The 12,008-nt window shown below is 40.2% G+C and overlaps 1 protein-coding gene across 8 annotated transcripts in view; it reads right to left on the bottom strand.

Annotated features, from left to right (window-relative positions):
- CHD2 (chromodomain helicase DNA binding protein 2) overlaps nt 1–12,008 on the bottom strand; it is a 149,133-nt gene that overhangs the window by 23,650 nt on the left and 113,475 nt on the right. For all 8 annotated transcript variants that reach the window (XM_033188901.1, XM_033188906.1, XM_033188900.1 and 5 more), the window contains 6 exons: nt 8,562–8,700; nt 8,253–8,403; nt 7,029–7,151; nt 4,724–4,852; nt 2,471–2,611; nt 55–189 (listed from right to left, as the gene is read on the bottom strand). In XM_033188901.1, coding sequence (XP_033044792.1) covers nt 55–189; nt 2,471–2,611; nt 4,724–4,852; nt 7,029–7,151; nt 8,253–8,403; nt 8,562–8,700 — 818 coding nt within the window. The remainder of the gene's footprint in view (nt 1–54; nt 190–2,470; nt 2,612–4,723; nt 4,853–7,028; nt 7,152–8,252; nt 8,404–8,561; nt 8,701–12,008) is intronic.

Genomic DNA, 12,008 nt, shown 5'->3' on the forward strand with positions numbered 1-12,008 from the left:
CCACAGCAAGCACTGTGGCTGCAGACACTGGTATCCCCCAATTTCAAGACTTACTATGCTGAATGTCTCCTGGTCCAGATCATCATCCTCATCCTCTCCAATGGGGACAGGTTCACTTCCTGCTGTAATATGGACAGGACCCTGAGATCGCTTTGATTTACTCGAAGATTTGGCATCACCACTTTTAGGCTTTTAAAAAAGAGTTACAAGGAGTCATTGTCATTTGTGCAATCCTACCGTGGAATTTGGATTTCTTACCTACATTGTGTTATTACAATGGGTAAATATGATGGTCTCAGTTTATTTTTTAAAAAGTAAAATAAAATCCTGAAACATCATGAAGACAAACCTATCTGATTAGCAGCTTACTCACACATTATTCCCATTTCCATCTCTAAATGTACCCAATTATAACTTCAATTTCGTCAGTGCTATTTTTGGGCTTCTACTCCTTTATCCATAAAATGCACAGAAATGTCATCAAGAGGTTAAGATCGTAAATTGGCAGAACTCTTCTAGAGTATTATGTAGCAACTTTTATTAACAGCATACCTTTTGATTTAGGAATCTGCTGCATTACTAAATTATTATAAATGAAATCTATATAAATCTCAATTATATTGAAGGAAAGTTGCAGAAGGATATATAAAATGACTTCATGTACTTTTCTTTTCTTTTTTTGAGACAGATTCTTGCTCTGTCATCCAGGCTATAGTGTGGTGTCATGATCTCAGTTCACTGCAACTCTACCTCCTGGGTTCAAGAGATTCTTCTGCCTCAGCCTCCCAAGTAGCTCGGATTACAGGCACACGCCACCACACCCAGCTAATTTTTGTATTTTTAGTAGAGACAGGGTTTCACCATGTTGTCCAGGCTGGTCTCGACCTCCTGACCCTGTGATCCACCCACCTTGGCCTCCCAAAGTGCTGGGATTACAGGTGTGAGCCACTGCGCTTGGCTTGACTTCATGTACATTTTAAAGCATACAGCATGCTTTGTTTATAGTTATATGGACATGCACTATAATATGTACTACAAATATAAATACATGAATAGGAAGGTTTCAAACCCACTTCACAGTAGTGGTTATGGGGAGAACAGAGGAAGAGTAATAAAATCAGGGAAAAGGAACGGGGGCAGCTTCAACTGTACCAGTCATATGTTCATGAAATACAAAAGGTATCAGCCTCTCCCCCTGCCTGGCCCCGCCAAAAAAAAGAAAAAAGCCACTTAAAGTAAACACGAAAAAATGTTAACAACAGTTGTGATAACTGGAGAGTGGATAAACAGATGTTTGCTAAAATTGTTCTTTGTGTTTTTATGTTTTTAATATTTTACTTAAAGAATGTCTTTCTGTGGGAGCACAACTGCACAGGTTATTTGTCACAATATGGTCTATTAACATCAAAAATTAGAAAGTATTTCAAAATGGGAAATTCAAATTGCTTCTAACATGTGGACACCCAAACAGAATCCTCCCCAACTATTAAAAATGTTTTTGTTTTGTTTGGTTTTTTTTTTGAGACAAGGTCTTGCTCTGTTGCCCAGCCTGGAGTGAAATGTGACACAACCATGGCTCAATGCAGCCTCGAGCTCCTGAGCCTAAGCAATCCTCTCATCTCTGCCTCCCAAGTAACTGGGCCACAGGCACATGCCACAATGCCCAGCTAGATTTTTGCTTGTTTTTATTTTGTAGAGACGAGGTCTCCCTAAGTTGCCAAGGGTGTAAAAATGATTTTAACATTTATTCACTTGGAAAGTTGTGATACACTGCTAAGTGAGGAGAAAAGACTACCCAAACAGTCTAATCTGATTTTTATATTTGTTTTTAAATATGTTTATTTTATATTTAATAATATAAATTTCAAAGTACTTATCAAGAAATCTATATTAGAGTTATCACTGGATATTAGAATTATAGCAGTTGTTCCTGTTTTGGCAATGATTTTACTGTGTTCAGATGTCAGCAAGTATACACTGCAACACTGTACCAAATTATTGGGTTTAGAATGAACTTCATAAAACCCCTAATGTAAAGGTTATAATAGCAAGGCTTTTCATCCATTTACATTCCAATAACTCTGGCTAATATTTGTTTTTGACTTGAACTCTTCTTCAAATTCAGCTGTGGACTGTGCTTCTCTAATATGAATCTGAGAACATATTTCGTATTTACACGTAAATGAAGATTTCTCTCACCTGTCCTATCTCATTCAAACATTTCCCCCTGAAATATGTAATAAAAGACCAAGTAAAGGCCTTCTTTTTTAAAAAACACCCCAAACTTGCAGGTTCCCCTCTCTCTGCAAGGACAGGTGCAGGTATTCCATCAACAGCCCCACCTATCCTTCTTAAACATACCCATAAAAAGACAATTATTGAAGGGCCCTCAAATCTCATGCTACTTCTAAATCCAAACGGGGAATTGCAAAGGCTGTGGGTATCTCCATGAACAGAAGGGCACCGTTACCTTTTCCTTCTTGTCTTTTGACTTCTTTCTTTCCTTGTCCCCTTCTTTGTCTTTCCTAGAACTCATTTGCTTCTCCTTGTTCTCCTTGTTCTCTTTCTTCTTCTGTTTTTTTTTCATTGGACTTTTTTCCAAGCCATCATCCTAGGAAACAAAACAGGGCTCTGAATTCTTATCACAAATTTTATATCTACTTATGTACTTTCTGGAAAAAGAAGCATTGCCCCCAGTGGTTCATCATTGTCTATACTTAGAAGCTTGTCTTCAAGCAAATAGCCTCAAGGCACTCAGAAAAGTCTAAACTTTCCAGTAACAACCAGTTAAAACTGTAGAGGTGGAAGCTCTTTACTGATATCCTCTCATTTAATTCTCAGAGCAACCCTTCAACATGAGTTTTATCATTCTCATTTCACGGATGGAAACTGAGTACCAAAGAGATTATATATCTGTACACAGTCAGCTAATAACTGATCAGGTTGCTCATATTTAAATTTATGTATGTACTGGCCAGGCACATTGGCTCATGCTTATAATTCTTGTACTCTGGGAGGCTGAGGCAGACCTATCACCTGAGGTCAGGAGTTTGAGACCAGCCTGGCCAACATGGTGAAATCCTGTCTCTTTTAAAAATACAAAAATTATTTTAGGTAGGAGAATCGCTTGAACCCAGGAGGTGGAGGATGCTGTGAGCCCAGATCGCGCCACTGCACTCTACCTTGGGTGACAAAGTAAGACTCCATCTCAAAAAAAAACTAGTAATAAATAAATTTATGTATGTATGACTCAAATCCATGCTAGTTCCTGTACCCACTGCTGATCCTCTTGGAGCTAATATCCAAGTACAATTACACTTTCAGAAATTCCATAAAGTTGTCACAGAAATAGCACACTAAATGATACCAACTTACTATTCACTTTACTTAGACCAGAGGTTACAAACTGGCAAGCCAAACCTGACCCACGGGAGTTTTGTTAACAGAACTCCAGAGCAGCTGTCCCCTTTACATGAGGCATGAGCTCTCTGGTAAACCACAGTCCTGACCACTCCCCCTCATTCCCAAGAATGAGGCTACGTGTCAATCGCCATTTATCATTAAAACTTTAGGCTGGAGGCCGGGCGCGGTGGCTCAAGCCTGTAATCCCAGCACTTTGGGAGGCCGAGGCAGGCGGATCACGAGGTCAGGAGATGGAGACCATCCTGGCTAATATGGTGAAACCCCATCTCTACTAAAAAAAATACAAAAAACTAGCCGGGCGAGGTGGTGGGCGCCTGTAGTCCCAGCTACTCTGGAGGCTGAGACAGGAGAATGGCGTGAATCCGGGAGGCGGAGCTTGCAGTGAGCGGAGATCTGGCCACTGCACTCCTGCCTGGGCAGCAGAGCGAGACTCCGTCTCAAAAAAAAAAAAAAAAAAAAAACTTTAGGCTGGGAGCAGTGGCTCACTCTTGTAATCCCAGCACTTTGGGAGGCCGAGGCAGGCAGATCCCTAAGGTCAGGAGTTTGAGACCAGCCTGGCCAACATGGTGAAACCCTGTCTCTACTTAAAATACAAAAATTAGCCAGGCGTGCTGGCAGGTGCCTGTAATCCCAGCTACTCAGGAGGCTGAGGTAGGAGAATTGCTTGAACCCGGGAGGCGGAGATTGCAGTGAGCCAAGATTGTGCCACTGCACTCCAGCCTGTCATACAAGAGTGAGACTTTGTCTCAAAAAGAAAAAAAAGGCCGGGCGCGGTGGCTCAAGCCTGTAATCCCAGCACTTTGGGAGGCCAAGACGGGCGGATCACGAGGTCAGGAGATCGAGACCATCCTGGCGAACTCGGTGAAACCCCATCTCTACTAAAAAAATACAAAAAACTAGCCGGGCGAGGTGGCAGGCGCCTGTAGTCCCAGCCACTCGGGAGGCTGAGGCAGGAGAATGGCGTAAACCCGGGAGGCGGAGCTTGCAGTGAGCTGAGGTCCGGCCACTGCACTCCAGCCTGGGTGACAGAGCGAGACTCCGTTTCAAAAAACAAAAAAAGAAAAAAAAAAAAAGCAACAAAATCTTTCAGAGTCCCCTTCATTTACTTCCATTATATATGAATTTGCAGCTGCTGACTTAAACTATATTCCTCTCTGACAGATTAAGCAAAGACTTACATATTCTATTTCCATTTAATCCACTCGTAAACCAAACACACTTCAGATGATTTTATTCCAGCTGGCACAATAAGTACAGCTAAAATAAATAAATAACCCTCAACTCTAACCCCACTTCATACTTTCACTTCTCCCTCTTCTGATGGATTATCTGAATGCCTAGGAGATGAAAGCTCAATTCCATGCTCCTCTTTCAGCCTGGGCACTTTGTTTTCCTTCTTTACCCGAGGCTTCCGCTTCTTTAATTTGGCCTGGAAAAGGAGAGAAAATGATGATTAAAGTACAAATCAAGACCCTCGAAAGCATAACCAAACAACATGATGACTCTTTATGGCAGTAGCAGACATATAATTCAAACAAGAAAATTCCAAGGAAATCAAAAGAGTGCAACTCATTTTACCTGACAAGACCAAACCAAAACAAATAAAAAAACCTATAGGCCTTATACATAGCCTATACCACATTAAAATATCCATGTTCCTTCTCCCCCCCACCCCCCGAGATGGAGTCTTGCTCTGTCACGTGACCCAGGCTGGAGTGTAGGGGTGCCATCTTGCCTCACTGCAACCTCCACCTCCCAGGTTCAAACGATTCTCCCGCCTCAGCCTCTCGAGTAGCTAGGTGGAACTACAAGCATGTGCCACCACAACTGGCTAACTTTTAGTGTGTCTTTAGTAAAAACAGGATTTTGCCATGTTGGTCAGACAGGTCTCAAACTCCCGACTTCAGGTGATCCACCCACCTCAGCCTCCCAAAGTGCTGGGATTACAGGCGTGAGCCACCTCACCAGCCAAAATATCCATACTCCTTAAACCTACTGATTCCATATTTTTGGAATCCATCCTAAAGATAATTTTTTTTTTTTTTTTTTTGAGACAGAGTCTTGCTCTGTCACCCAGGTTGGAGTGCCGTGGCGCAATCTCAGCTCACTGAAAGCTCTGCCTCTCAGGTTCACGCCATTCTCCTGCCACAGCCTCCCGAGTAGCTGGGACTATGGGCGCCCACCACCACACCCGGTTAATTTTTTGTATTTTCAGTAGAGACGGGGTTCCACCATGTTAGCCAGGATGGTCTCGATCTCCTGACCTACTGATCTGCCCGCTTCGGCCTCCCAAAGTGCTGGGATTATAGGCATGAGCCACCGTGCCCAGCCAAGATATAATTTTTTTTAAAAAAGGAAAATCACTCTGTGTACAAAGATACAAATAAAGATAATATATTAAAGACATAATAGTAACATTAAAAAACCAGAAAGCAAGTTACATATAATAAGGAAAAGATTAAAATACTGTTTATCTCCCTAATGAGACATGATCTGTAACATGATCTAATCTACCTTTCTAGAGCCTAACACATAATGTATTGCATATTCAACGTATTACATGAAGAATGAGATTTATGATCCTATTACTTGAAAAAAATGAGGTGTGGTTTTATGGGTTTTTTCCCCTAAAATTTGCTTTGCTTATAATAATACAGGGAAATTAATATAAATGACATAGCTGCAAGAGAACTTAAAGAACATGCACACATGGGCTGTAGTACAGGGTGTAATTTGTATTTCTTAGCTGGGATTCCATCTTTCTGGGCCTGAACTGAAATTATAAATTGGGGAAATAAAAGGAGATAAAGCTCAGGTGAATTCACTGAGAATTTAGCTGGTATTTCACATAGCAACTAAGGTCTAGTTTCAGAATTAACTGTGCATTCCAACTGTCAATTTTACTCGGGGATCCATTATTACAAGTACCACAGAGATAGATATAACAATAGGCAAACCCATAGGTATTCAATGCAGTCTGTTCCAAAATTGAGAAAGTAGAATAAAGAAACAGTAACAATATGTGTGGAACAGTGACACTGGGGAGCAAAGAGGATTAATTTGAAGCAACATTTCAGAAGGACGGGTTTGTAAGAAAGCTGCCAAGATGTTGTGGTCTTAAATGAATTTTTTTTTTTTTTTTTGAGATGGAGTCTTGCTCTGTTGCCTGGGCTGGAGTGCAGTGGCCTGACCTCGGCTCACTGCAAGCTCCGCCTCCCAGGTTCACACCATTCTCCTGCCTCGGCCTCCTAAGTAGCTAGGATTACAAGTGTGTGCCACCACACCCAGCTAATTTTTTTGTATTTTTAGTAGAGACAGGGTTTCACCATGTTAGCCTGGATGGTCTTGATCTCCTGACCTCGTGATCTGCCGGCCTCAGCCTCCCAAAGTGCTGGGATTACAGGTGTGAGCCACCGCACCAGGCTTAAATGAATATTTCTATTATTACCAACCAAACCATCATTACTGGAAACTCAAAAACAACATCTGCCCGTGAGAAGGTGACATACTGTGCAGTGCCCAGAAAGGGCCTCTGTCTTCCTACCTAATTCTGCAGGGTGGGAGCCTCAGGCTCCTGAAAAACACCCAGCTGGCAGTGTACTCACCTCTTCCCCGCCTGTCACAGTCCCCTTCTTCTCCAGACCCTTTCTGAGCAGCTTCAACAAGTAATCCGCTCGGGTCTGTAGCTGCTTCCCCTGAGGCTTTTTATCTGTCTCCACCGGCAGAATCTTCAACAAGAAAGGAAGAGAAGCACCCGCCACCACCCACATCCTGGTTAGTGGATCAGGATAAACAGAGACAACAAACACTGAGCACAGTCCTTTCCCTCCCCAACCACCCAAAATATAGATTAAAGCCTCAGATCCTATCTCATGTCCATGGCTCCCAGTCACTGAAAATCCCTCACGAGCCGTTCTCATTTTACAAAATGGGATGGAGAAATCCAGCTCTCCCAATGGCTCCTACCTGTGCTGTTAACAGGGTAGAACAACTCAGGTAGGAGGGGCTTGTGGCTTCATCTGCTAGAGCATCCCAGCCGTCGTGGATTTCCTCCTTCCAGGAGCAGGGAATCCCTGGAGCTAGGTTAAAGCTTCGTTTTAGATTGAAAATGCTTCTTAGAGCATTGCCGGAGAGCACTGAGCTACGCCAGGACATGATCTCTTCCTTGCTACAACAATTGGGCCTCTTGCCAGACTGAATCTGGTCTCAGTGCTCAAGGCAGGGTGCTGTCACCCTCCTAAAACCCAGATGGGATGAGCACTGTTAAACGTGCCAGGAGCACAACATGGAGCAAATCCTACCAAAATTTGAGCCAGTCAGCCTTCCCTGCTTAAAGCTCCAACCATGGCCTTGCTACTTGCAACAGATAGGGTGGGAGGCTTGATTTTGTGGGAGAAGAACAGCCAACGTTTAATTCCATTACAAAGAATACCTAGGCGACATTCAATCATTATGTGAGGAACTGAAATATGGTTGTTTCGAATGTACTTTTAAACAAAAGGGCCAATAACTAAGGCCAAGGAATGCTTTTATCATTAACAAACTTACCTGGGTATTTATTGTAATGAAATCTGACCTATAATTAAATACCAGAATTTTAAGATTTCTCCTATGGTTTCCCCAAAATTTCACCTGATTACTGTCTTTTCCCTTTATCTTCATCTGTGAAACAGTGCCACAGACCACTAAAGATGAAGTATTTCCAAGGAGAATGACTGTACTAATTTCTAATTTGATGCCCCCTCGAAAATAGTTAGAAATAAGTAATCAATATAAAAATATTACACAACAAAACTTCTAGAAATCTCTAGCATAGTAGGGTTACTTACTTTGTCAGTTAATTTAAGCTCTGGGTCTGTTTTAATTAACTCCCAGTTTCCATAGCCATGTTCATAAATTCCCAGCAACAGGCGAGAATCATCTTCCACCCCCCACTCTACATCAAAATGTGCAGCTTTGACGCGACAGGTTAAGCAGTATCTAAAGAAAGTTTAAAAACAGGAAGACATTAGAAGAGGGGCCTTTTTGGCACGTTAAAGAGGAGACAGTAAAAAACACTATGTAACTACACAAAGTCTAACTTCAAATCTATTTTCTTATGGTACAACCACCTAAGAATGTACACAAAATATACTCACTTTTTTTTTTCTTCAGGGTCCACAGGGATAGATTTATGCAGCATCTCAAACTCCTCTTCATGTTGGATAATGGATTTCACATTAACCTGAACTCCAGATATCTTGATTGTTGGACCTCTCCTTTTCCCTGGTCCTTTTCCTGAAGAATACCAATTTCACATTAGTTAAATGAAAATCTGCTTTAGTTCCACAGAAAACATGTGTCAACGAACCCTGACCTCTTAGTCTCTCTCAATATATCTCTGGCTTGTTATTCTGAAGATATAATCTATAATACAAAGTTTTTTCTCAATTAATGTCTGTAAAATAACCTTCGAACATTCAGTTTTTTAAGATTTGGAATTTTTTTAATTCGCTGATGTTTATAGTTATATTTTAATCTTCCAGTTTGTTTCATACTACTTTGTTTCTAAATTAACAAAAATAGATTCTGAGGGTATAATATTAGTGCTGAAGGTTTCTCTTTTTGTTTTCCTACCCATCCCACTAGCGGAGGTCAAAAAACTCTCGAGTATTTTAAACATGAACTTGATCTTCACAACACTATTACTGAAAAAAAATGAGCTTAAGTTCATATCTAACACATGTGAAATGATGAACAAGTGGCAGCTTAAGAAAATTACAGTAGGCTGGGCGCGGTGGCTCAAGCCTGTAATCCTAGCACTTTGGGAGGCCGAGACGGGCGGATCACAAGGTCAGGAGATGGAGACCATCCTGGCTAACATAGACAGTGAAATCCCGTCTCTACTGAAAAATACAAAAAACTAGCCGGGCGAGGTGGCGGATGCCTGTAGTCCCAGCTACTCGGGAGGCCGAGGCAGGAGAACGGCATAAACCGAGCAGGCGGAGCTTGCAGTGAGTTGAGATCCGGCCACTGCACTCCAGCCTGGGCAACACAGCAAGACTCCGTCTCAAAAAAAAAAAAAAGAAAGAAAATTACACTAACCCGACCAGGCACGGTGGCTTACACCTATAATCCCAGCACTTTGGAAGGCCAAGGCAGACGGATCATGCGGTCAGGAGATCGAGACATACTAGCTAACACAGTGAAACCCCTTCTCTACTAAAAATACAAAAAATTAGCCGGGCATGGTAGTGGGCGCCTGTAGTCCCAGCTACTCGGGAGGCTGAGGCAGGAGAATGGCATGAACCCGGGAGGCAGAGCTTGCAGTGAGCCAAGATTGTGTCACTGCACTCCAACCTGGGCGACAGAGCAAGACTCCGTCCCAAAAAAAAAGAAAAAGAAAAAGAAAGTTACCCTAACCCAAATTTCAAATTAAAATGATCACGGAAGTAAAAACGAAACTCCCATCAAATAGTCCAAGTTGAAATCCATGAGATAATGCTATCTGTTTATGAGAGAAAAACTCCTTTCAATAGAAAATGGGCAGAACATATGAACAGACACTTTATAGAACAAAATGCAAATGACCCTTAGAGATGTACAATCTTGTTCATTAAAAGAAAAATGAAATACCATTTCTCACCTATCAAAGTGGCAAAACTCCAAACTTTAACAATATATTCTGTTGGTGAAGCTTGTAAACAGGTACCAACAAATATTACTGGTGACCATGTAAATGGCACCAGACTTATGCAGAAGGATGTGAGAATACCGAAGCGAAGTATATATGCATTTTCCCAGGACCCAGCAATCCCACTTCTAGAAATTTATCCCAAAGATACGTTGGCAGAGATACGAAATGGTATATTCATTAAATCATTATTCATTGTGGCTTTCTTTATAATAACAAAAGACCAAGAACAACCCAAATATTAAATACTAGAGGAGAAGTGTGAATTGACATCTACCTACATGGTAGAATACTTGCAACTGTAAAAGGAAAGAGGATGATCTCTACATAATGATATGAATTTATCTCAGTCATGAAAATAAGCAGGTGCAAAACAGAGTATGTTCTCTTCTGTGTAAGAAGGAAAATATACACACACATACTTAAATTTTAAAAAGAAACAAAGGAAAGACAAACTTACAACTAATAGAAACAGTGACCTATTAAGGAGGAAGAGAAGAAGGCTGGGGAACAAAAAATGAAAACAAGATGCTCCAAATGTACCTTGTTTTATAGTTGTGACTTTGAACCATGTAAATGTTTTTACATAATTAAAAAAATTAAATCGAATCAAAATGAGAAAAGCAATCGCTAAATATTGAAAATAAATGCAAACAAGAGTCTAACTGTATATTAAGTTGGTGGCATAACCACACAGAGAAAAGAATAACTTTGAATAATTTAAAAATATATTTTGATTGTATATTCTTAGTGTGATATATTCTAAGATCAAAAAGAAATGCAAAGAAATTACACTTTGCATTTGAGCATTTTTTTTGTTAACAGTAAGTTTGGTATTGATATTCGGAAACATATGTTTAGGATAAAGCAAATATGTAATTACGTTAACATTTTTAGAAACAAAAATTTCAACCTAAGGGAAAAGAAGTATCAATAATCTTCCATTTGATCTAGAAATGTCAGCCTAGATTCAAAATATGCTGAATACCAGTTTACAGGAAGTACAGGTGTGAGGAAATAAGTTAATACCAAAAAGAAGCAATCAGCCAGATCCAGAATGTGAACATGCACAAAAAAAAGAGGGATTTCGGGGAGAAGGGAATGCTGTAAGGAAACAGCTCCACAAGATACTATGAGATAAAAAAGCAAGCACAGAAAAGTGTGCATGCTGTACTACCATTTAAAAGGGAGAAAACATTATTCATTTCTCAAAAGCATCAAGAAGTAATAGGAATACGTTTTTCAGTTTTAAGCCATGTAGATGTATTACTTATTCAAAACAATTACAAAGAAAACATACTGGATGTTAAACCCAAAGTTTACTTTTGGGTGTATTCTGAATGTTATAAAAGCACATATTCAGATCATTTTGCAAACCATACAAGTTATTTGTCTTTCACAAAAAAGAACGTATCTTAAAATAAGTTTTGACTCTCTTGAAGATATTTTTAAATTATATCAAATTCAATAATAACCTTAAAGAGAGAAAAAGAAAATTTCAAAGCACAAATACTCACTTCTTAATAACAGCTAACACTGCAAGCTAGACACTATGCTAAACAATTTACAAGTATGGAATTATTCAATCATCCAAATCCTTTGAAGTAGATATTGTTACTCTATTTTGCAAATGAGATAGTTGAAGGGATATAACTTGACCAAAGTCTTATAACTAGGAAGTAGTAGAACCAAAATTCCAGATAACTGACTGCCTCTTTCTCTGGAGCCTGAACATTTAACCACAGCTCAACAAAGCTGCAGAAGGGTAGCCTTACCTAATAAATGCTGCCCAAAAAAGGCAGACATGGCACAGATAAACCACAGTCTGGAGAAGTAGAATGATAACAACTTCATTTCTTTATTTAACTAATTTATTTATATTTTGAGACAGGGTTTTGCTCTGTCACACAGG

The sequence above is a fragment of the Trachypithecus francoisi genome, unplaced genomic scaffold, assembly GCF_009764315.1.
Source record: "Trachypithecus francoisi isolate TF-2019V2 unplaced genomic scaffold, Tfra_2.0 Lachesis_group3, whole genome shotgun sequence".
Classification (NCBI taxonomy): Eukaryota; Metazoa; Chordata; class Mammalia; order Primates; family Cercopithecidae; genus Trachypithecus; species Trachypithecus francoisi.